Here is a 27,485-nt window from a genome sequence, read left to right as displayed (position 1 = left end):
ACACGTGTAAGTTTTCACCAAGTTAAACATAAACAGTCAAGCTATTGACAGTTCACTTAAAAACTTTTTATGTAATAGGTAGGACATCTAATGCTAAGTGGTCACCACCACCCATAGACAATGGCGCTGTTAGGAATGGTTATTCTTACTTCGCCAATGCGCCACCAACCTTGGGAACTAAGATGTTATGTCCCTTGTGCCTGTAGTAACACTGGCACACTCATTCTTTGAACAGGAACACAACAATACTGAGTACTGTTGTTTGACGGCAGAATATCTGATGAGTGGATGTTACCTCCCCAGACGGGTTTGCACAAAGCTGTCCGCCACCGCCAAGTCCAAGCCCTACAGAAGTCTTACAAAACATCTCAATGTGAACGCACCCTCGTGATTACTATTACGTGCTTGTGAAACGCGTAATCAGTTCACACGCGTTTTCACAGACGGACAGATTCGTATAAAACATTATACATACATAAAATTTAATTTATATTTTTTGTATCGATCTCAATTTGTTAAAATGATCAATGAAAACGAATCACTGATCTAAGAATATCAATTGGTCGATACATATTAAAAACATTGAATTATTAACAATGTTGAAGTACTTTATTATATTAGCGTTTATTAATAAAAGTGTTTTTACCAAAACAAACGCGGAATGTGGCTACAAGGTAAGGTATTTAATAAAAAAATTAAAATATAAACGTACTTTATAAAAGCACTTTTGAATCGTCATGATACAGCGTTTAATTAAATGTTAAACTACAACCGGTTCGGAAAGTAGATTCTACCGAAAACCGGCAGGAATCTCAATAGTTACTATTTTCCAGTATTTTTATTATCGAGTATATCAGTAAAGTACTAGAATTGTTTTATATATCCTGCTTAGATAATTAATATATAATTATTATATAATATAATATTTTATTGAGTAATATGCCTTATTTATAAATATTATTTCTTGGTGGTAGGGCTTTGTGCAAGCCCGTCTGGGTAGGTACCACCCACTCATCAGATATTCTACCGCCCAATAACAGTACACTGTATTGTTGTGTTCCGGTTAGAAGGGTGCGTGAGCCAGTGTAATCACAGGCACAAGGGACATAACATCTTAGTTCCCAAGGTTGGTGGCGCATAGATGATGTAAGGAATGGTTAATATTTCTTACAGCGCTTTTGTCTATGGGCCGTGGTGACCACTTACCATCAGGTGGCCCATATGCTCGTCCGCCAATCAATACCATAAAAAGAAATATATTGGGCAACATCACATACATTACTCTGACCCCAATGTAAGTAGCTAAAGCACTTGTGTTATGGAAATCATAAGTAACGACGGTACCACAAACACCCAGACCCAAGACAACATAGAAAACTAATGAACTTTTCGACTTCTTCGACACTTTCGACTCGGCCGGGAATCGAACCCGGGACCTCGGAGTGGCGTACCTATGAAAACCGGTGTACACACTACTCGACTACGGAGATCGTCAATATTGACATGAATTTTAAATTTTTTAATTGGCAAAGTTAATAATAACTATGAACTCTTATTACAGAAACGAATATCGTGCTTTTATGAGGCTACTTGAATAAAAAATATTTTGTCCTTGATTTTAGTTACCTTGGTTATTTAATATAGATTAAAATTATCTTTTATACTCTAACACGTATGAACACTTTGGAAGATATCTTCGTCCAAATTTTGTGTAACGAAAAAAACTTCTGCTAAACTGGTGATCAGTTAACTGTAATAATACGTAGACAAGTTGACCGTTGGCAGTTAACATTTAAAAAAAAAAATCTGTAAACTGTGAACACATTTTAACATACGTACTCGTCTATTAATATATAATTAAACTAAATTCAATGATATACAAAATAATATATATGTATATATTATTTCCTGTATCATTTAAAATTTTTAAAAAGTTTATTATAACTAAATTAATAAAAAAATCTTAATAAATTACTTTTTATATAAATCATTAAAATAATACATTTTAGAAAAAAACGCCTGGATTTAGACTCGGGTTCCATCACAGGGCACTAATTGTGAAAAATAGTATCTGTTTATATGAAAAGAGCAACTATGCGAGATTCTTGCCGTTTCTTCTCGCTGGAGGCTGCTTTCCAAAACGGTGGTAGTATTTAAATATTGACGATTCAAAAACGCTTCATTGTAAAGTTTACTTCAATAAAAACATTTAATTTGATTATTATAACTATTGTCATTCCTGTTAGATGTTCTGAATAAATAAATAAAAACTTCCATTATTTTTCTAGACGTATAATATATATAATAAGATTGGAGTGTCTGTTTGTAATATTAAAATACCCGCTTTTTATTAAATGCATATGTATACACGGTACGTATACTAAAATAACGTTTTTTTAAAATTTTTGTGTGTTTGTCTGTCTGTCTGTTTGTTCCGGCTGCACCGATTTTGGCGGGACTTTCAATGGCAGATAGCTGGTGTAATAAGGAATAACTTAGGCTACTTTTATTTTAGAATTATTGCTAAATCCAAACGCACACGAAGTCGCGGGCACCGCTAGTTTTAAATTAATCTACATTGCCCTTTCCTTTTACCAACAGCAATGTCCACCGACAAAAGATGGCGCTCTGAACGTCCATGTGATCCCTCACTCGCACATGGACGCTGGTTGGGTTAAGACCTTCGATGAATATTACTATGGCAGTAAGGAAACATTGTTAAATCATGCCTATTAATTTTATGTAACAAAACACATTAATAAAAACAGATAAAATCTAACCGGAAAAGCTTTAAATATAAAATAATGTATCGAGCTTGTAATATTTAATAACAAACCAGGAAAATAGTACTTCGTTATACATTCATATTAATAAAAAAAAAAGATAAAACAAGGTTAAGAGCAAATGGTACTCACGAATTTGGATAGAATATTTTGCAAACTCGAGTAAGCTTCACTAAGTTCCAAGTACTTAATTTGTGTTTATAATACTTTCATGGTGGTATGACTTTGTGCATATATAGGTATCTATATCTTACTAGCAGTACTTAGTACTCAGTATTTTTGTGTTTCGGTTTGAAGGGTGAGTGAGCCAGTGTCACCTCACCACAGTCCCAAGAGGCATAACATCTTAGCGCCCATGGCACTTTGACAGTGTAAAGAATGGTAATATTTATTACAGCCCCATTATCTACGAGCGGTGGTCACTACTTACCATCAGATGAGCCATTTGGCCATCCGTCTATCCAAAAAAAAACATCTCGTGTCAATGATCGAAAACACGAGGAAGCAATTCTAATTAATGTGATGCTACAAGCTCATAACATCCTCAAAAGTAAAGCCTCTGTGGTATTTAGAGGCTGGTATCTGTTATTAAGGATAAGCTATGACTTTCTCGGCGATAGAACTTTGTGTAGCGCCGTCAGGGCGGGTACTACATTCATCAGCTATACAGCAATATTTAGTCTTATTATGTTTCGGTTGGTAGGGTGAATGCGATATAACATCTTAGCTCCCAAAGTTGGTAGCGCATTATTGACGTAAGGAATAGTTAATCTTACAGCGCTAATGTTTATGGCTGGTGATGACTTATAAGAGCCGAGGTGGCCCAGTGGTTAGAACGCGTGCATCTTAACCGATGATTTCGGGTTCAAACCCAGGCAGGCACCACTGAATTTTCATGTGCTTAATTTGTGTTTATAATTCATCTCGTGCTCGGCGGTGAAGGAAAACATCGTGAGGAAACCTGCGTGTGTCTAATTTCAACGAAATTCTGCCACATGTGTATTCCACCAACCCGCATTGGAGCAGCGTAGTGGAATATGCTCCATACCTTCTCCTCAACGAGAGAGGAGGCCTTAGCCCAGCAGTGGGAAATTTACAGGCTGATTATGATGACTTATCAGATGGACCATTCGCCCGTACGTCTACATAAAAAAGAGCTTATTTCAATGATAAAATTGCCTTGTTTTCGCAGCCAAGACCAGCGTCAGCTCAGCGAACGTTCAACTCATATACCACTCTGTCTTGTCTGAACTGATTCACGACAAGAGACGAAAGTAAGTAACTAATGCGAAAGTTTATCAGTTTGAAGCCACTTAAACATAGAGGTTGTGATTAAATTTGACATAGAGTAACCGGCATAATGAAGGAACATCGGATAAAAAGTCACGCAGATGGTGTTGAATTACTGGTTTGGATATAGCTCTAGTACGGGTCTTTGAACTAGGTTACCCATTTTTTTAATAGCTAGGCGGGCGATCAAATCGCCCACCATATGGTAAGCGGTCACTGCTAATATCGCCGTATGAAATTGCAATGATTTCTTACCTAACCAATACGCGATCAACACTAACAAAATGCTATGTCCCTTGTCCCGGAACGGATAATATGGGGTAATGTTATGTATCGAATATCTGATGAATGGGTGCAAAAACTCTACCACCAAATATTTGTGCTGCCTACCCAAAATTAATAATACCATTAGTGTATTTGTAAAAGGAACTAGATTATTTAAAACAAGTTGTCGACTTCACTAGCGTTTTATGGTTTTGACGTCAGGTTTTAAGCATGATCTTTAGAGTTCAAGCATGCTACATACCTAATTTTACCAAATTGGGTTTAACGGTTTGGCTGTGAACGAGCAACAGACAGACAAAGTTACTTTCGAATTGTTAATATTAGAGTAATCGAAATATGATAATTGTGTTTATGGTTTAGAAAAATATATTGGATGATGTTTTCTTCTCAGATTCACTTTCTCGGAAACGGCATACTTTTGGCGTTGGTGGAAGGAACAGCGCGGAACAACTCGGGCCACATTCAGATCACTCGTTGCGGAAGGTCGGATAGAGTTTGCGGGTGGTGGCTGGGTGCAAGCTGATGAGGCTACCATTGACTATCTTCAACTCTTGGACCAGTATACATGGGGACTCAGGTAATTGTCTAGAAGATTTCTGATGATCTATTTCTGTAACACCATGTTTTCTAAAATAAAATTTCATCCCCAGGAGTTAACATATATTTCCTTTAGCCTAATATGTACTATATCTTGTTTTAAGAAATCAATTACTAATTCGCATATAGCCCGTGCTAGCACAGGCCCTGTTTCGGTGAAGGCTCAGAGGAAGTGTGTTATATATGTGCTTCTCCGCAATATTCATTTGCCCATAAAAGTGCATTCGTGTATCTTTTTATCACATCGAACGAATCTGGACTCTTGTTATTGTAGTTAGGAAATATTTTACCTATAAGATCAAAATTATTCAAAGGAAAGTGTCCGAAATGAATTAGTAACTTCGTAGCTATAAAGCACCTAAAATGTCACTGCAGATATAGTTAATGGCATAAATGTGACTGGCAAGCTTTGAATTATTGTATAAAAAACATATAAGGACAAAAACTTTTTATCCACCCATCATGGGGTTTGAAGATCGGGATCTTCGGCCTTACATCTAGCTACTAGACCTAGTTAGGCAGCCCAAAAAAAAATAAGTGATTACGACTTAGATTCATCTGTTATAATGTATACGTTTTCAGAAAACTAAATGACACTTTAGGTCCATGCGGCAAACCTAAGGCGGCGTGGCAGATCGACACGTATGGACACACGCGGGAACACGCATCCTTGGTCGCTGAAATGGGCTTCGATGGTCTTTTTATAGGTATCCTTACTCTGTAAATTATTCAATTTGCTCTTCTCATGAAACTTTAGAATTGATTTAATGAGATGACACAGGTAATATCGTTCAAAATACATTTTTCAAAATGAAACTGTACATTTCCTGTAACAGTTTTCCACCATAGAGCTCTGACAATGCACCAAAACTCTGCTAAGACTATTGACCTCTTGAAAAAACGATAAAAATTACCAAGTCAAATATAGACTTAAATGTGACCATAAAAGCGGATATAATATGAATTTTACTAATTCAAGATTCGAAAGTTCATAAGTCTAGGAAATATCATAGAACTGCAGATGGTGGGGTCGTAACCTCTAAGATTGAGATTTTCAGAAGAGAATTTTTTTTATGGACAGTTTAGTCTTCAAATTCATAGAAACCAAATATATTGTTATCGATAACACTAATCAGATATGATACGTTTGATATACTTTCTACAAAATTGATGATTAAATTTCTAGGTAGAGTTGAACACAAAGAAAGAGAAACAATGCTAGAGGAAGATCGAATGGAGTTTATTTGGAGAGGCAGCGATGTGCTCGGTGAGTTTTTCTATTATTAGTAAAACTAATTCCAAAAACTCCTGAGACTATACGCACGTTGTGACTATGCATTATTATCTAAATAAATATATATATTCCATGTAATTAGGTAATGGCTCTGCTATATTGAGCACTACAAATCATTCTGGATTAATATATCTTTATTACCTACTGTTGCTTCCAAAATTCCGATCACAACTTCATCGATATCAACTCGGCATTCTACATATCCATAATGAATGTTATATGGCCTAAGGAAGGAATAAAGATAAACAAATCTTAAATTTACGTATTACATTGCATTGCATTGCGATTTGCTAATAACTCAGCCATATTGGATAATCATTTATGATACTATTACAGTTAACTACTTATTTTTACTTTAATTTTACTTCCAAAATTCCGATTTACGTTTCGTCGACGTTCAAAACGCCACTTTTTCGCAAGTCCATCGTGAATATGATAGATTAATTAAGATGTTGTTTATTTGGCTTTTCTCCTCTTATGGTTGGAATAGAGTATAGAATATTCAAGTTCTCAACGATTCATATGGCATCAATTCAATGTCAAGTATACTTTGCTTCAAAAGCAACTTAAGACATTTATTGGAAGTTGACGTGACGTTCGAAATCGTATAGTCCAATGATATTCTTTAGTGGAAATATGAATCGTACCAATATTTAATCGTAAATTCTACGCCAATTCATTCATTATCTGTATTCATCTGAACCTTATCGTCTACATTATTCCACATTCTATAGTTATTAGCCAGTGACTGGCACGCTTACTGTAATAAATTCAAGTGTTCGTTTACATTTTTCCACTGCTGATTTTGACCACTCAACTGGAATGTAAATTGGGCAACACGCATAAAAGTTATGCGTCCATTTTATCGCGGACATTACAGGAATGGCATTATTCTCTATAATTGTTATTTTAGTATCAGCTCTGTGCGCAAAGTCATGACGATGCCCTTATTAATAAGGACAGATATAACCAGCCTTCCTACTAATAAAAGGTTACTTCATAAAGGTAAAATGTCTGACATAATAACGCATGCGCTGTTCAATCTATACAACGCACCGGACGGCTTCTGTTTCGACTTCCTCTGCAGCGACGAACCGATCGTCGAAGATCCTGATAGCAAAGTCTACAATGCTGATAAACGAGTAAGTTCATTTGAATAACTTCAAACCGTAGCTACAAATAAGTATAATATGCAATTAATCGTGTCAATAGGGGTAGCACAAACTCCATGTAAAGGTTCTCCTTCGTGACTGCTCGGTGTGGTGTCATCATTTTTCCATTAAATCACACTTACGATTTTCTACACAAAAATGTACCCTTGTATGTACGTACAGCTAGTAAGATCCAATGTTAGTCGTAAATTGAAACCATATCTACAGGTGAATGATTTCATCTCGCAAGTCGAACGTCAGGCCAAATACTACGACCATGACAACATCATCGTGACAATGGGGGGAGATTTCACCTACCAGAGCGCTGCCAACTGGTTCATTAATATTGACAAATTGATAAAGTAAGTATGGAATCAAATCAAATCAAAACAAATCAATTTTATTCGAACGAAGCGTTTTTGAATCGTCGATATTTAAATACTACCACCGTTTTGGAAAGCAGCCTCCAGCGAGAAGAAACGGCAAGAAACTCGCATAGTTACTGTTTTCAAATAAACAAATTTACAATACTGTTTTTTTACAATAATTAGTGTCCTGTGATGGAGCCCGAGCCTAAATCCAGGGGTTTTTTTTCTAAAAAGTACTCTTTTAAGGAATAATAAGATTTATTAATTAATTTAGTCTTAATAAACTTTTTAAATTTCGTAAATGGTAAATTGGTTACATTTCCCGGTATCTTATTATATATGCGTATACCATTGCCCAAAAACATTCTCTGTGCCGTATGCAAACAGAAAGTAGGGGTTACAAGTTTATTCTTATTTCTTGTATTAATAGTATGTACATCAGCTTTTATGGAATACTTTTGTATATTCTTCTATATAAACATTATATTATCATAAATATATTGTGAAGCAGCCGTTAATACACCTATTTCTTTAAATTTTTCGCGTAATGATGTCCTAGAGCTAATATTGTAAATATTTCTGCTATCTCTTTTCTGCAGAATAAATACTATTTCAATATCTGCTGCATTACCCCATAACAACATTCCATATGACATAAGACTGTGAAAATTACTAAAATAAACTAGTCTAGCAGTACTCATGTCCGTGAGTTTTCTTATTGTTTTTATTGCATAAATGGCACTTCTTAGTTTCCCTGCTAGGGCATACAAATGGGTGCCCCACTGAAGTTTGGAGTCAAGGGTTATCCCTGTCTAGGGATAACTCGTCGACTGAACAAACTCAAGCCTTTCATTATTCAAAATGACGGCAGAAGAATTTGATTTGACATTTGGCAGAGAAAACAAAATATATTTAGTCTTTTTTGTATTTAGTACCAAATTATTTATGTCAAACCAACCAAGAACCCGCGACAGAGCACTGCTTACAACGTCATAGTTGTTTATTTTTCTGTCGAGTTTAAAAACAAGGGATGTATCATCTGCAAACAGGACAATGTCGCAAGTCTTATTTACAAAATAAGGTAAATCATTTACATATATTAAGAACAGGAGAGGTCCTAAAATTGAACCCTGTGGTACACTCATTTGCGCCAGAGCGCCATTTGATTTTGCACCGTTAACAACAACCTTCAAAACTCTTTCATTAAGGTAGGAGGAAATGAATTTTAATGCCCTTGATTCCATAAAATTTAAGTTTTTCTAGAAGAATATCATGCCCAACGCAATCGAAAGCTTTTGATAAGTCACAAAAAACTCCAATAGCATTTTGTGACTTCTCCCACGCATCATAAATGTGCTCAACAAATGCTATACCCGCATCAGTAGTCGAGCGACCTTTAGTAAAACCGAACTGTTGAGAATGCAATAGCTTATTCGAGTTAAAGTATAACAACAATTGATTTAGCATGATTGTTTCAAAAACTTTACTTAATACTGGCAAAATACATTTCCAGTCAGGAATCTCTTGCCAGTTCGTTTTGGTATAAATCTACATTTAAATTATCCAGAAACACCATTCAAATGTCATAAAATTTGTTCAGATCTTGCATATTAATTTAGAAATTTTGCACAGTTTGGAGCATATTGTTATACAAGTTATATAATAATTGAGTACTCATACATTTTATTATATACAGGTTGAATACCCGACTATGTAAGGGTGATTATAAATAGAATCGACATGTTACACTGTTGAATTAAAGTCACCACTCCCAACCGATTACAGTGCCACAAGCGGATCCAATCTACCACTTAGGGCACAATCAACCCACCCCATAAGATACTTATAGAAGAAATCATCAAAATCGGTCCAGTCGTTTAGGAGATCAATTAAATATACACGTACCTAAAAATTATAACGATATATAAATATATTACATAGATTTAATATAAACTATTTGTATTTATAGCAATCAGTTATTATTTTGAATTAAATGTCACGAAAAATTAAAAGCAAAAAAATCTAGGAAGGAAGTGCACCTCGTACAATTTTCAGCGAATTATCTGAAGCGGTCAGTGAGCCAAAACGTCACGCTTCAGTGAATACACTAGAATTAAAATTATTTAAAGATAAAAAATAATATTACCGACACGGGAAGTTCGGCAGATATGGAGTGCAGTAATTTAAGATATTTTTGTAACGAAGTTCATTTGCTCGGCGTACATTGGAGTGTTTGGAATGAAATCTTCACGTATCTTCACGAGCGTTAAGCCACCAGGCGACACTTGAATTTTTACCTCTCTTTCTGTCTGTTTCTTTCTATTATATAAGGTTTATCCATCATCATCATCCTTCTGCCCTTATCCCAATTTACTTGGGATCGGCGCAGCATGTCTTCTTCCATACTTCTCTGTAGGGCGTCCTCTCACAAGTAATATTCTTTCCAGCCATATCATCTTTCACACAATCCGTCCATCTTTTCATTGGTCGTCCCCTTCCTCTATATCCATAGGTTTATGCTCAAGACCTTCCTCACAATATGTTCCTCATTCCTCCGCATGGTGCCCATAATAATAACATAAGTTTTATCCAAAATTATTTATTTATTTGGCAACACCAACAGGTAGTACAACAAAAATACACAGTAAACCAAACTCGTAATAAGTAATTGGGTAATTGCCGACTTTTTCATAGGTGCTCTAAAATAACTTGAAAATTGAAATACAAGTCAACATTTTAAAAACGATAATTATAAAAAGTTAATTAATCAAATAAAAATAATGAAATAATAGAAAAACAGTGTAAATGCAAGTTTTCTGTCAAAATATAAGTTAAATAAAATAAACGATTGTGAATTGAAATACATTCATAGAATTTGTAAAATGTCATAATGGAGATATAAAAAACTGTTTTTTTTTTTTTTAACAATTTTGTCATTGCCATTTCGTTATTTTCAAACATTGTTAATTTTTTTCATTGTCTGTTATTTGATTCTTAATACAGCAAAAGCTATTTTGTTTAACATGACGTCTCTTTTCTATAGAAAACGAAATTATGAATATATTCATAATTTCGTGCAGGTCTACGATACCCGATCGAAACCTATCCACATTTCTGCAAAATTCGTTTAATCGAGATATTTCGATATTAAATCCATTAAATTCAATGACACGGTAGTTCAACGAGCGGCCATCTTTGACGTTTACGGGTGCGTTCGGAAAGTGAGTTCCAGATAACAATTTCGTGCAGGGATACGATAAACTCGATGGAAACTTATCTTATAAAGTTATAATTATAAGAAATATAAAAGATAAACTGTATATATTTTTATATCTAGACTTATAATAATACATTTCAACGAATATATTATAGCCTGGTGTACGACGTTATACGAATCAGTCTTATCCACGATGTACCAATAGAATTTGTACATCAAAATATCAACCTTAACTGATTTAACTTTTCACAGCCACGTGTCCACACATCCAGCGAATATGTCCGATGTTAATATATTTTATTCGACACCATCTTGTTATTTGAAGTCTGTTTACTTGTACGGAAGGAGGGATAAGGCGCTCCACACCGAAAAGGTAACTTGGCATCTGGTCACATCAACCAAGACCTAAATTTACGTGTATTCAATTTTTTTTTTCAAATAATTAAGACTAGTTACAGAAACTATGGCGTAATTATAATTATTTATACATTAAAAGTAATTAAACTTGAGATTGTTGCTTCTCGATCCATCAAAATTAAATCAAATCAAAATATATTTTATTCGAGTAGGTTTTTGCAAGCACTTTTAAATCGTCATTTTACAAACTATATTAAGTGAAGCTACCACCGCTGACACCACAGCCAGAAGGCTTTTGTCATCTATAATTGGTTATTATTTGTCATTTATTGTAGCAGGTATGCGGCCTATGTGCCACTTGACGTTTCTGCTGAAAAAAATGTAAACCATTCCTTACATCGCCATTGTGTCACCGACCTTGAGAACTAAGGCGTTATATCCCTTGTGCCTGTAATTACACTTGCTAACTCGCCCTTCAAATCAGAACAAAGCTATACTAAGTTCAAATAGGACCAGCACAAAACTTATACTGTTGTGAAGTAAAATATATGATGAATAAGTAGTACCTACCCAAAAAATCTTGCAAAAATCACTTCAACCAAGTATGTTCTCCGTTCTGTATGTATTACAATACAATATATAAATGTAATATCACGTAGACCCTATATATATAAAGAACACTGATAAACTGACAAATATTTAAAACAGACAATTACCACTTTAACAAAACAATTGGGATATTCCTGAAGAATTAAATGTATTTTTTTATCGTTTAGGCAGATCACCTGCCATATGCCAGCGACGCAAACACCTACTGGACTGGCTTCTACACTTCCAGACCAAGTTTTAAGTACTTGATAAAAAGGGCACATGTATTTTTGCAGGTATTTTTACATTCTAAACGTATTTCACACCTCTTGTATTCAGACAGGAAAAAACGATAAAACTCGCTTCAGTAGACTGGTAACAGTTGTGATACAAAATAGGGCGGTATTTTATTTGACACGTGAAGGTTTTCTCACGATGTTTTCAATGAACTTTACACATAGTACGAGACATAGTACGGTAAAAGAAATAATTAAACTTTATTCAATCAAAATCAAAATATACTTTATTCAAGTAGGCTTTTACAAGTACTGTTGAATCGAATCATGTTGAATCGACCATGTCATTTTACAAAACCATATTAAGTGAAGCTACAACCGGTTCGGAATGCAGATTCTACCGAGAAGAACCGGCAAGAAACTCACTAGTTACTCATTTTCAAAATTTAAAAATAAAAAGTTATGTTAGTTAAATAAAATTATATACCTATGTATATAATATATCCTGCCTGGAAGTCAACAAGTATTAACTCCACGCTTTTTTATCATCTGCATAATCTTGTATTGAATAATATATCTTCTTTACCAATATATATTTTTTAATTTATTTAAATATTTTTTTAAAAATGTTACTGTGAATATACATAATATTGAAAAGTAATTATACACTTACGTAAAACAAGGTCAAATGCAAATATCATTGTAAAGTAATTATACACTTATTCCTGAACCAGATAAATTTGTTATAGGAACTGGTGACTTCCCTTAAATTAACATAACACGTACTAGTGTCTATGTGTTTGCCTTTTCTTTTAAAAGAATATTAGCAATGTCCCATTTAAGGTTAAAGTTTGTGTTAAATGTGGAGACGATAACAGCCTGAGACCCTGACTCCATCGATTCTGCAACTTTTTAAATCTTGCAATTAAAAAATTTATTTATTGATACTTAACATACATTACTAAAGATTTTGAAAACTTAATGAACATTTTGAAATTAAAATATACATTCGTATAATTAATGTACTTCTTTTATCAGCACGAGATGAACTATAACCATAAATTAACCTCATGGATAATAGCAATGCCCTAAATCAATTAAGGAATTACTACTAAAATATATTCCTATTTACCCCTCCTTTTAAGCTTTGGTCAGGAAGCTACGTAATTATGGAATTAGGGACACTGCACTCAGTCTTCTAATTTCGTATCTGAGCAATCGGATTCAGAGGGTTGATGTAAATGGAAAGAGATCTCCCGGGTCTCCAGTTACTGTGGGGGTCCCTCAAGGATCAATTCTTGGACCATTTCTCTACCTTGTTTATATAAATGACCTGCCACATCTCCTAGGTGATAAACTCGAGATAGTATTGTTTGCTGATGATACTTCTTTAATTTTTAAAATAAAAAGTAGTCTTTCAATATATGACGATGTGAACAATACTCTCTCTGAAATAGTAAATTGGTTTAGTGTTAATAATTTAATGTTAAATAGTAAAAAGACTAAATGTATTAAATTCACTACTCCCAATGTAAGATGTGTCAAAACGAGTGTACGCTTAAACAGGGAAGCATTAGATGTTTTAGAATCAACAGAGTTCCTTGGTATGACAATAGACTCTAAGCTCCAATGGGGCCCCCATATAAATAAGTTGGCGAATAGACTCAGCTCTGCAGCCTATGCGGTAAAAAAATTAGACTTTTGACTGATGTGGATACGGCTCGCCTTGTGTACTTCAGTTATTTCCACAGTATAATGTCGTATGGCATCCTACTCTGGGGTAATGCAACTGACATTAATACTATTTTTGTACTGCAGAAGAGGGCTATTCGTGCAATTTATAACCTGGGCTCAAAAGATTCGTTAAGAGATAAATTTAAAGAAATTAAAATAATGACTGTCGCTTCTCAATTTGTTTTTGATAATGTTATGTATGTACGCAAAAACATAAACGATTTTCCCAGAAATTGTGACGTACATTCTATTAACACTAGGAACAAGAATAAACTTGTTACTCCAAGTACCCGATTACACAGGGTTAGTAACTCTTTTTTGGGGCAATGTATACGTTTTTACAAAAGGATCCCAGAAAACGTTCAAAATTATTCAATTATAAAATTCAAAAGAATCGTTAAAGAGCGTTTGTGTGCTAAAGGATATTACAACACTAATGACTTTTTAGTTGACTGCACACCTTGGGAATGAAATGATCGCCTCCAGGCTGCTTCAAATAACTAAAATATAATTATCATTGTACATAATAATGGTTAAAATATATATATATATATATATATATATCCCGCTGAGTTTCTTTCGCCGGTTCTTCTCAGGTCCGAGGTGCTAAATTCCGAACCGGTGGTAGATTTTTGACAATCAATAAGCAAGTGTAAACACTTCTATATTGAATAAAGATTTTTGACTTTGACTTTGACTTTGACTTTCACTTGTGTTAGGAGTGGGGACGACAATACCAGGGGTTAGGTTCGATCCTGCGACTTTTTACATCGCTAGGCGGTCCGTAACCCATTGCGCTATTAACTCTTATATATATATCTGTAATGTTAAATGTTTCAGGTTGTAAAACAATTGACGGTTCTATCTCGAATGGGCGACTCGTACGAACTCCATCTGTTGAGACACGCCGTCGGGTTAGCGTTACACCACGACGCAATTACAGGTCGAAATCATTTCATAATACTCTAATTTCTGGATTAAATATCATTTAATTCAACTGCTTTTTTTAGATACTAAGACTTTTACAATATTTTCCCTAAAATGTAATCATTTTGCAACGGAGTTCTTTCACGCGGCTAACAGTAGAACTGACAGAAATCGCACGTAATGAAAAATCATGCCCCCTCTCTTTCTCTCCCCATCTATTATTCTTTGTCTCCCTCTATCATATACGGTATAATATTCCTTTAAATTATTTTTTGTTAATGTTTTAATTCTCACGGATTTTTTGATTCTAGTTTTATTTCTTGTCATTTACTTAATAATTCTCAACTTTGTTAATTTATTTCTTTGAGTGTTTTTTAATACATATTTAATTATTTATTCATAAGGAGCCGAGATGGCCTAGCGGTTAGGACGCGTGCATCTTAACCGATGATTGCGGGTTCAAACCCAGGCAAGCACCACTGAATTTACATGTGCTTAATTTGTGTTTATAATTCATCTCGCGCTCGGCGGTGAAGGAAAACATCGTGAGGAAACCTGCATGTGTCTAATTTCAACGCAATTCTGCCACATTTATATTCCACCAACCCGCATTGGAGCAGCGTGGTGGATATGCTCCAAACCTTCTCCTCAAAGGGAGAGGAGGCCTTAGCCCAGCAGTGGGAAATTTACAGGCTGTTAATGTAATGTAATTTATTCATAGAACATTTTTTTAACATACAAAGAGTTTGTTTTAGCTATAACAAACCATTATACATGCTCTGAGTAAGTAACACTGTCAAAGGTTTTGTTGGTATTTTTATTTATATTTTTAGAGGATTACAATTCGACAACATCATCAAAACAACCATTACTCTGATCCCAATGTAAGTAGCTAAAGCACTTGTGTTATGGAAATCAGAAGTAACGACGGTACGGGAATCCCCTGACCTCGGAGTGGCGTGCCCATGAAAACCGGTGTACACTGCACTTAGCCGAGATCTTACTTTATGTTTATGCTAGTTTAAAATTATAATATTTAATTTTAGAGTTTACTTCTTTATTTTAAGTTACTAGTGTAATAAAATCTTTAGTGGTGTGCATGTTTGTTTTTGTAAATATGTTTTTATTTATATTTCAGGAACAAGTCAACAGCACGTGACAAATGATTTCATAAGACTGTTATCCGAGGCTATTGAAGCTTGCTCGAAGAGAGTGTCGAATTATTTAAGGTGAGTTATTTTTGACATTGTTAGTGTAAGTGGGCTAACTAGCTTGGCGAAATAAAACAGGGGAATTTGGAAAACTTAAAAAACGTGTATTAACTGAACGCCGATAAGATAATATAAAAATTGAACTTAAAATTAACTTGTAAGTTATACATGAGCGCTTCGTGTTGCTATTTAAAATCATCAGGCGCTCCTCCAGTCATAAATAATCGCAGCATCAAAGTTTTGTTTCCCTTATTGCATCTCTGATACTTCATATTATACTGAAACGTACTTCGTGACGCGTCTTCTGGTACAAATTTAAATAATACATTAGCTTAGTAGTTTTTTTCAGTTAGTATTTCAAAAAATAGTTCTCATAATTTATTATAATATGAATGTTTCTAATCAACATTATTAGTAATAACGTTAACTCGTTTATGTGTTTTGTAGTATTTTGACACCGACTTGGGGAGGGAGCAGGAGACCGAAGAACAGCCAACAGTTCATAATATGTCATCAACTTAACATGAGCCAGTGCAGAGTGAGTTTTTTGGTTATTAATTCCAATGCTGAACGAAAACCTCCTCGTCTGTTAAGGAGAAAGAGGTCATGTTAACGTGCTGCTCTCTTCATCTCACTGTGTTTGATGAAGACGGAGCCGACCCAGTGTTGTTTAACAAAACAAGATGTCGGGGCGTCACGGTAGCATGTGCAAGCGATCCTGTGATGATGCTCACCCCCAAGAGACGGGTGGATTGTGGACCGCTGATTTTTAATGGATATTACAGCCACCAGTTTCCCCACTCTCCATTTGAATCTTCTGCTAATAAGCTCACAGGTGACCTATGTTGAAGGGAAGGTGACCTTTAGTGGGTTCTCGCGACATCCAAAAGTTGAATACTTACGACAACTGATATGTATTCTCGGCTTCGGGCTTAGGTTTAAAGATTATTTATTCTCATAAAGACAGTTACATCACTTACCTGAGAACACAATTGAAAAAAAATACAAACAAATTTACAGACATTCGTTACAGACATTCCTTGTCGTACTTAAATTTTTCAATGGAGATCACACACACACACAAATCATCAAACACAAAGCAACCAGATACACCGGATGAATTAAAAAATGATTTGAAAGCCACTATTATTCCATTCTACATACTCAGACAGATATTTTTGTAAAAATAGTCAATACCTCCATAAACAAGATCTAAATTTTTCAGTTCACGGAAACCCAAGAATCAATACTACTGATAGTATATAACCCACTCAGCGTGAAGGCCTACTTTCACGTACGACTTCCGGCCATCGCCCTGCATTATTCCATCAGGGATTACAACGGTACGTATGAAATAATATTACATGTCATAAAATTTAAGGCACAATGACACATTACTTGGCAGTCTACAAGATGGTCACCACAACTATAGGAACTTAAGTCTTATATCAACAAAATTTTAACATTATCAACAAAGTCTAACAACCAATCAAGAGAACTAATATTTTCTATCCCTTATCCCAGATCACTTAGTCCTTTATTCGTCCAACCGGAATACATTACAATGTGTTCATATTTGAGGGTAGATTAACACCGAAGCCGTCTCGGTCAATTTTTAACATCCAATGCCTGAGTCTGTATTTCCCGATAGGTACAACGTTGGTTTTCAAATCTAGAGTTAACAGGTATCTTCTAGGCAAGCGTGCTACATCGTAGACCGTGTCGATGCTTTACATCAGGCAAGACAACGGCCAAACGTGGCTATCGTATTATGGGTAAAAATATATATCAATTGTGGAGGAAATTTTATAGTGTACCAGTTTGTATATATATATCACAGGGGTATTCTCCCTTTCGGTTACTCTGGTTGTCCAAGACTACTGGAGTACGGTCAGGTTTAAAATCAAAGAATTTTCCTGCTTCCTATGTGATAATGGCAACACTACCAAACTTCGGAATACTAGAGGATTTCCTAACCGGTTTTAAGATTCGTCCTGGAAGCCTGAAAAATGCTTTATAAGTCAGCCAGATTAACAAGATAGTCTCTTTTATGATATAGAAAGGTGGACGAGCAAATGAGCCACCTGACGATAAGTTATCATCACAATGTGACTGTAAGAAATATTGACCATTCCTACCATCGACAATGCGCCACCAACCTTGGAAACGAATACGTTATGCCCCTTATGTCTAGATACACTGGCTCAATCATCTTTCAAACCGGAATACAACAATTCTGAGTACTGCTATTTGGCAGTAGAATATCTGATGAGTAGATGGTACCTACCCAGACGGGCTTGCACAAAGCCCTATCACCGAGTAATGTAAATTGTATTATTTTTGCAGACGAGGAAGTGGAATACCAGCTGGTACCGCTGCCAACTGCAATCATCAATATGCCAGGACGTACTTCTAACAGCATACAAGAAGTGTGCTTCGAAGCTGAGAATATCCCACCACTGGGATACACAGCGTATCTCATTGCACCGATACGAGATCAGTTGGTGAGACAAATATTTCTACCCATTCAGGAATGACTTCGAAGCGCTTATCTGAAATTTGGTTCTATTTAACATATATTGGGTATTCGAGTAAAATGATGTAAGGTTACAAAAACATATTTTGTTTTTTTGAAAAAAAAATCTTAGGTTTTTTGTTACGATTTTCATTTTTAGCCTGGTTAACAATAATTTTAATAGTGCCATAGGAAGATCAAAATAAACTAAAGACATACACACACACAAAATATACACCTATAATGCTTACGAACGCACTTATTTAAAATATAGTTCAAAAAACCGCTCTTAGGCGTTTAAGGGTAGGTCTAGTACCTAGTTACAACACAGGATTCTTGTCGAATCCGTTCAGTAAAACAAAACAGAAGTATTTAATGTACCATATAAAATTTGTGAAATGTCGATTCAAAAGTGAATAATGTATATTTTGTATATGATTTTCAGGCAGAAGGACAATTTGTAAAAAAATCTCAAAACCAAGAAACGGAACAGGAACTTACGTCATTTATTTCGAATGAGGTAATTCATTTATATAACGCACTTAACGTTGGAAGAAAACTTATTTCCAGTAGATATTTAAGTTATTATTTATTGTTTTTATATGTTATGTAAGTCATATGTATATTTGTAATAGAGACTTGAGGTACTTAACTCTACAAATATATATATTGAACTTGTGGTCGCCCGGGATATAAAATTATATGGATATAAAAGTAGCTTGTTTTTCCCTGTAATTCAAGCTTGCTTCACACGAAATTTCATCAAATTTGGTTGAATGGTTTTGGCGTGTTTGCAACAGACAGACGGACAGACAGACTTTCTATCGCAATTATAATATTAGTATATATCAAAAAATTATATTACAGTATATCAAAGTAAACGTAAATAAAACTTCTGGCCTCTTGGAGTCTATTCAGCATATCGAAGGAATCAAAATACTCATCAGTCAGAACTGGTACTACTACAGCCAAAGTCAGCAAACATTGCAGTCCGGAGCGTACAGCTTTAGACCTGGAAAGGACAGACCGACACCTGTAAGTATTATTTGATGTCATCGTGACCTATTTCGACCACGTTAGTCAATATTAAGGAAGATCAAATAACTACGCAAGACACATTAAAGTAACAAACACAGGTGCATCCATTATTGCCTTACTTTCATAATCAGGGGGGACGGGTCATGTCAGATTTACACATGACCAGAAATAGTTCATGAGCTGGACCACGGCAATGACCTCACTACCAGATTTCAGGTGATCAATAAACAGCGATATTAGATATTTTTATGGAGAAAGAATCTCGATAGTATTCTGGGAACACTCCCATGCCTAGAAAAATATAGTCTATGAATATATTGTTACTTACTCGTGTTTTGGAAGATACATATCCTAAGATTCTTTAATTCTTAAGGTTACAGACAAAGTATCTTACCATACAATACGAGGGACGCTGGTCAAGGAGATCAGGCAACGTTTCAGCGATTGGATCACGCAGATCATTCGCCTTTACCGAGGAGAGGAGTTCGTCGAAGTGGAGTGGATCATAGGACCAGTTCCGATTGGGTAAAAGTATTCTCAGTATTGGATATGAATAGTTTTAATGAACTTATAGTCGTAACTTGTAAGTTAAAGTGGAACAGTGGTGTAATATAAATAAAGATATATTAATCGAGAACTACTTCTTCCTTGGGGCCTGGTATTATTTTATATATTTATTATTTTTAACTTGATCTTTTAAAAAAAATTAAGCGCATGTACATACAAGATGATATGTAAGAAAAGAGTCGCTACTCAATTTCTGGCCGGTTCTTCTCGACAAGGACTATGTCAATTTTGGAAATGCCTATCCGAAATTTACTTAGTGGAAGAGCTTTGTACAAACCCGTCTGGGTACCACCCGCTCATCAGATATTCTACCGCCAAACAGCAAAACTAAGTATCGTTGTGTGCCGATTTGAAGGCTGAGAGAGCCAGAAAATAATTGTACTTTACTGACATACTCTGGAATTAAAATGGTGGAAAAGTTACTACGCACTTTTTTGTCGGCTCTTGTCGGTAGGATCTTCTTTCCGAACCGATGCTAGTTTTACATTTAATTCAACATTGTATCGTGACGATTAGAAAATGCTGTTATGAGTCTTTTTTATGTGATAGTTGGCAAACGAGCAGGAGGCTCACCTGATGGAAAGTGACTACCACCGCCCACGGACATGTGCAAAGTCTACGTAAATAAAGAATATTTTGATTTTGTTGGCTGTGCTTAATATAGCATCCGATTGGAATCTGTGTGTCGGTGATTGACAAATCAATTTTCTTTCGCTTAGGAAGTTTACATTTAATATTTTTTTTATCTAGAACTGATTTGGGCAAAGAAGTCGTGACAATCTTCAACACCAATATCAGCAACAATGGCTTCTTCTACACCGACTCCAATGGGAGACAAATGATGAAAAGAACTTGTTGGAACGAATCCACTAGTAAGTTAGCTACAAGTAGCTTTCGTTGATCTAGCAAACCAAAAAGGTAATTGATGGTTTCTAGAAGCCCCCTGTATTTTTTCTTCTTTTTTCTCTCTGGAAAAACGTTTTACGCGTATCCACTACATGAAATGAAGGGAGAGACACCTAGTGCTCCCTAGGACATTGGAATAATCACAACAAAACCTTTGCGGGCCTCCAAGCTTGAAGAGTTCCCGAGTTAAAGATAAATCCCCTATCCCCTACTAATTCCGGCGAAGATTACAGCGGGGAAAAAAGGTGCGCAAAACGCTTATTCTTCCTCCCCGGTCTTTCTTGGTGAAAAGGGTCTGCAGCGGCGTCCTCCTCCCGCTCCCGCTCGGCGGCTTTCTTCTGTGAAATGACCTTTTCGCAGAATTTCATTTCCGACCAGCAAGTTTCCCTACTGAGACTACCATAGCGTTGATGATGCTTGGCAGTGAGTCGTCTCTGCCCACAATCACCGCCAGGGAATTTCTCTGGTACCCCACGCAACACACCCAGTCTAGGTGATATGCAGTGTATAAATTTGCAATCTCCCCTGGGTTCACAACCGAAACTGAGCAATATTTTGCATTGGATTACTTTTGGTTTTAACTAACCAGGTCATCTACAAAAGAAGGCGGTACCAGCTTGCCAATACCCAGTGACCTCACGGATTTGCCTGCAAAGCGTGAATAGCAGCGCGGGTCTGTGCATACTGACAGACCGAACGCAGGCAGCGACGTCGTATAACGAAGGAGAACTTGAGTTAATGGTAATATTTATAGTAACAATAATTGTAGTATTACAATAATAACTATAATTTAATCTATTAATATATTTGGTCTGTCTGATGTACCCGTTTAATTTATCTTAGTTAATTTTGCTTTTTAATGAAAGTTCTGTTTGCTTACGCGAAAATTAGTTTTAATGTAACTAAAAACGTCAGTAGGCGAATCTAGAAAGTTAAGTTTAGATTGCTCTTATTGATTTCAAAATGTATGCATGTATATCTAATTTGGATGACTTTGATAGAGGCAGGAGGGGAATAGGTGCTCTAGTTTTTTCGATACGATTCTACGATTTTTCAATGTGATTTTAAGGTAGATCTTGAAGAGTATTATGTAATAGCATGAAAAAATCTAGCATTTAATTTATATAAAATATCGGATCTAGATTCAGGTGATACAGAATAAATTATAAATAAAAGTATTGGTTACTTTTTTAAACGGTAATATTAAACCAAGGATGTGGCAAAAAACATAGATTTTTGATTTAACCAAAATTGTTCAGGTGCACAGAAGACTGCTAACAGACGATGGCTTTGGTCTTGAAGAAACTCTGAACGAAGAAGCGTTCGGTGTAGGATTAGTCGTGAAAGGGAAACATAAAATATTTTTCGGTAACCATAAACAAGAAGGTAAATATGAGAATTAACTAAAAAGAAATATTATATACAGATTTAGACTTTAATTTTAAAATAGTGAGTATTTTAATTCACGTATTGTTATTAGGAAATCCCAATTTTTTATATTAACCAAACTGTAAATCTGTGCAAAATATAACTATTCATAGAAGTGTAACAGTAGATCTATTACACTTCTATGAATAATATAATTCTGAAAGTTTGGGTGTATGGATGTTAGTGACTCAATCACGTTAGAAGGGAGGAACGACTCTGAATTAAATTCAACACAGACATAAATCATAGCCTGGAATAGTACATAGGTCTATCACCTGCAACCCCTCTTTTCTCCTCCTCTCACACGCGAGCGAAACCGTGGGCATAAACTAAAAAACAACCAAAACCTTATAATACTGGTAAAACTACCATCCTAAAAAAATAAACATTTGGAGCTTAGAGTGGAAAAATATACTGCTCAGATTTTATTGAATACATTCAAATTTCCTTACGATATTATAGTTCACTATCGAACATGAGAAGTATTGTATGCGTAAATTAAGCTGGTGTGATGTCAGTGATGCCTGTGTGATCTTCGCTTACGATCGATTTAGGTCTTGGCTCCAAGTTATAAGCAAATTCGATATTCACGTATTTATTACTTGTTATTTACAGTTGAAGGCTTATCGTTCGCCGAACGAGCAACACAGTTAGCAAGGAAGTGGACGTTGGAGCCCTGGCTGTTCATGACTTCAGGAGAAAAAATCAGCAGGAGAAAATGGCAGAATGTCAGAAATAAAAGAGTAAGGTTTTATCCGTTTCTATTTTTCTACAAAAGGTCTCAAAGATCATAATTGGACTTCACAGCCCCATCTTAAGCTTAACAAGCGTCCGGATGCAAGCAGTCTTCTGGCAAAATTTCCTCAGCCCAAAAATAATTTAAGAGACCTTCAAAAGCGACATACTTATATTCCAAGACTTGACCATCATCAGTGAGGCGACATGGGTGGCACCAGGATTTTTTGCACACCCAACACCCTGCACCCTGGATTTCACTTTTACTAACATCCGCTGCTGGGCTGAAGCCTAATTTCTTCTTAAGATGAGGATTGTAGAGCTAGCTCCAATTAGTAGCCAGTATCTTTAACTCATCATCTCTGGTACCATCAAACAGCAATACTTGGCATTTCAGTGTATGGTAAAGCTGACCTACAATCACATGGACTTAATGCCAAGCAATGTCAAATGCTAAAATAAAAAAAATAAAATATTTAAATCTATTTTTTAGTTTTCAGCGCTGCGTATTCACGGACTCCCTCGACACATACACATCCTAACGTTGGAACCTTGGAAAGCTGGTTCCGTTCTCCTGCGATTAGAAAACACCTTAGAGAAGGGTCATGGTGAGTTTATATTTATAATGTTACTTTAAGAAAACTTCTCTTCAAATGTATGATAAATATGTCATTTGAAGTAATTATGTCTTTGAAATTATATCGTTTTTAGGCCCCAATAATTTAGATAACGAACAAATTGATCACGATGGTCACATAACAGTCAATATTCACAAGTTATTGCTACACCCGATCAAAGCTATCCAAGAAACAACCCTGGCTGCTAATCAATGGTTACAGGATGCAAGACAGATGGATTGGAGTACCAGGTCTGTGCTGTTGTAATTATGATAATCAATCGAGAAATAATTTGATGCTGAAGGAATACCCTTTTATCTCTGGTAAAACTAATTTATGTGCAGAAATACCCATTAAAAAACCAGCGGCACCCCCTTCGACGCTTTGAACGGCGACGCGGGAGCTCTTATGCATACAACCGTGATGACCCGATGGTGTGCCATATACGGTCCCCATATGATAGACCCCATTGGCGACTATAGGGGCCTCCAATCTAAGTTTCCAATCTAAGTCTTCTGCTTCTGAGAATTTTTCAAACATGGGAATTGAACACGTGATCAGCGACCTTATATGTTAATTATTGTAATACTTTGAAAATTTGGGAATAGAGTATCACAAAGTATATTTACATAAAATATATTACAGATACGTTTACAACGGTGGTGATGATGGCATCTTACCAGAAGACAATCCCGACTACGCTGAAGATTACAAATTTAGCAAACAAACCGAAGTCAAAGACTCTGGTAAGAAGTGAAATAATATGTTAGTTAAAATAGGAACCAACAGAAAACCAATAATACGACACTACTTTGTATATACGAAACATATTTTCACGTTTCTTATTGTTTTAGTAAACGCTTTATAAATAGAACTGTAGTACCTTCATGTCTCTATATATAAAACTCACTATTCAAATATAATTATTGTTGGATACATTCTATTCGCTCTTAAGTCAGGTTTAAAAATGCCTCGTCACGGTAGCACGCGAAAGCGTGATTCCCGTCGAATAGACAGAGAGGATACCGCTGGGACCGGCGAGTATGTGGGACAACAATTACTTTTGCCAGTGAGATTAAAAAAAAAATTTGCCTACATCCAAAGAGATTTGAGTAATCATATATGTATTTTCCTATATCTAAATAATTTTACCATTAATTGAATATATTTTCTTATAGAACATTATTCAGAAGAAGATTATTTCCGAAAGAAAACGTCAAATCAAAATAATATTAAACAAAACCAATCAAAAGTGAAACGAGGTTTTGCTAACAGACGAAGAAGAGCGATAAATAGTACAGAAAATATAATTGACAATATCCAAGACTTAAATTTGACAACTTACGCAAAAATAGTCAAAGAATCGAACAACACTATATTGTCCTTCGATAGTAGAACTATTCGACCCAATGTACTAAAACATTACAAAGCATTATCAAGATCAAAATTATTTACGACTGGTCTACCAAAATTAAGCTTCCTTACATCAAAAATACCTAGAAAATTTATTTACGGAGACAGTAAAGAGATCGACAATGTTTCGTCTGAAGATGATTTATTGTTAAGTGATAGACGATTTTTCAAGAAAAGGAATCGCAACAGAAATAAGGCTTACAAACAAGACGATGTTTCAAGTAAGTAATATCTCGTGTAAAATTTGGAAAAAGTGAATAATTTCTCGATTGGGAACTAGTGATTCTCAGTCTCACGCTAAGATAGATAAAAAATTTACAAAGAGAATGCTGCTGAATACTTGGCTACAAATTGTAAAGTGAGTAAGCTACATCTAAATATATGAGCTGATGTTATGAACAGACCCTTGTCGTAAGTAGAAGTTAAGCCCTCTTTTCCTCTACTCAATTAACTTGGGAAAATCCAGGTTCCCCCATGATGTTTTCTCCAACACAAAATTTACGTGAAGACTCAGTAGTGCAGGGCTTGGATCCAAAATCTCCGATACTTATTACCCAAAAAAGGAAGTATTAATTTTGGGAAGTAGGAAAATATAAATATATTTACTGTTCCGTTCACAGATATTGAAGAGTACGGGGACGGCGTAACCAAATCAATGTACGATATGTATTACAGAACCAAAAACCGAATACACACACAAAAACTTTATGAACGAAGTTCAGAATTGTCTATGAAAAGAAACAACAGAAGAATTAAAAAGGATCATTCTTATAAATTCATAGCTAAAAGTAATAAAAAAAGACTAGCTGGAGGAATGCCCTACTTTATTGTAAACAGGAGATATAATAGTGGAGAGGAAGCTGAAGACAGAAACACAGAGCACTGTGGGAGTCACAAAGTGAGAAATGGAGTTGGTTATAGAAGATTAGACTATAACGCAGATTTATACCCTAGAAGAGGTAAGTCATTTACATGTAACTTATTCAATATTTGTGTTAAACCAATGTTAGGATATAAGATGACCGGATACGTGGCTCTTAAAAGATCGTGCGTTCTATTTTTGTTTAAAACTCGCGTGTTCGGTATTGACATCGCTGTGCACAAACCTGTCTGTTGTCGACTGTAATTCTGCAAATCATATGTATTCTAGCTCGCACTGTAACTGTAACATAATTGTACGTTGTAAAATAGTCTTCTCCTCGAGCGAAGAGTTACTTATTTCTTGGGAGTTACCGAGTAAATTAGAAAATACTGTGTCAATAATTTTATTTTGGTTTAGATTAACATAATATAATATTTTATATGAAATCATTAATCATCAAGAGAAAACAGTGCAATTGATTGCAATGCAGTGAAAATATTGCTGCTTTTTGATGTTTACTGACGTCCATTATTGCAATTATTCCCAGGTGTTAGACGCGGTGAAAGAAATCGAAATAAAAGACAAGAAAGCGATTACGAAGAAGATTCCCAAGAAGAACAGTCGACCAATACCGGCGACGATGAAGATGACTACAACAGACGGAGAAAACGGTACCGCCTTGTAATAACGTTAAAACATCAAGTAACACTTACTTTCGCATTTATAACATCCTACTTAACAGCCTGTCTATAAACTTAATATTACAAAGTGCAATTCAAAAGACGTATAACTTTTTGAAGACAGTTTAGCACCCGAATTACTATAGTCTAACAGACCAGAAGTGACAATTAATTTTTAAAAAGAATTCGCTTATAACTGTCAACGATAACATTAATTACTTAAAATAAATAATAAAACAAATAAAACTGCACATTTTCTTTGACTCAGAAATAGCATGTCCGAGCACCCAATTTTCGCGCCAAACCGTAGCGTCTGTGACAGGCAATCGCACGCTTTTTTTAATGTATCACGTTACAAGGTATTGATGCAGGCGGTTTAAATATAATATTAAACTTTTTTTCTTTAATTTCAACATAAGCTTTAAATTTAGTTTTAATTTGTAATGTTAATTTAAGAGCAATCGAATACCAGCCTGAACAAAGTGCCGAGCAAACCGAGCAAGCCGAGCAAGACTACATCATTACGCTGCGCCCGACGCAAATAAGGACTTTCATCGTAATGTTTGAGAGAAAGAAAGATTATACTTTATAATACTGATACTCAATAATCTACATCTCTTATAAAGTCAATTGTATTTCTAAGTAAATTATTAAATAATAATTAAGTAAATCTTATTTGTTTAACT

The 27,485-nt window shown here is 35.2% G+C and overlaps 1 protein-coding gene across 1 annotated transcript; it reads left to right on the top strand.

The window, feature by feature from the left end:
* The first annotated feature begins 596 nt into the window (after nt 1–596).
* LOC113391751 (lysosomal alpha-mannosidase-like) lies at nt 597–27,395 on the top strand. Its single transcript, XM_064219949.1, has 29 exons — nt 597–674; nt 2,602–2,704; nt 3,976–4,057; nt 4,750–4,935; nt 5,538–5,662; nt 6,142–6,222; nt 7,255–7,391; nt 7,629–7,762; nt 11,238–11,358; nt 12,119–12,226; nt 14,741–14,843; nt 15,966–16,056; nt 16,486–16,576; nt 17,264–17,381; nt 18,385–18,542; nt 18,999–19,073; nt 19,421–19,588; nt 19,965–20,116; nt 20,909–21,030; nt 21,654–21,805; nt 22,324–22,450; nt 23,108–23,235; nt 23,721–23,835; nt 23,939–24,095; nt 24,490–24,590; nt 25,023–25,478; nt 25,878–26,216; nt 26,667–26,790; nt 27,256–27,395. The coding sequence occupies exons 1-29, from the start codon at nt 597–599 to the stop codon at nt 27,389–27,391; spliced, it is 4,068 nt and encodes a 1,355-aa protein (XP_064076019.1). The 3' UTR covers nt 27,392–27,395.
* The last annotated feature ends 90 nt before the right edge of the window (nt 27,396–27,485 follow it).

This window comes from Vanessa tameamea, chromosome 30 (assembly GCF_037043105.1).
Source record: "Vanessa tameamea isolate UH-Manoa-2023 chromosome 30, ilVanTame1 primary haplotype, whole genome shotgun sequence".
NCBI lineage: Eukaryota > Metazoa > Arthropoda > Insecta > Lepidoptera > Nymphalidae > Vanessa > Vanessa tameamea.
The sequence above is the reverse complement of the archived record's forward strand: the minus strand, read 5'-3'. Positions and strand labels throughout refer to the sequence as shown.

Excerpts from the sequence above, each read along its gene's own strand:
- LOC113391751 (XM_064219949.1), top strand. The coding sequence starts at position 597 with ATGTTGAAGTACTTTATTATATTAGCGTTTATTAATAAAAGTGTTTTT. Across the intron at positions 11,359-12,118 it reads AGGCGCTCCACACCGAAAAG|GCAGATCACCTGCCATATGC; the intron begins GTAACTTGGCAT and ends TTTATCGTTTAG. Across the intron at positions 24,096-24,489 it reads CAGATGGATTGGAGTACCAG|ATACGTTTACAACGGTGGTG; the intron begins GTCTGTGCTGTT and ends AATATATTACAG.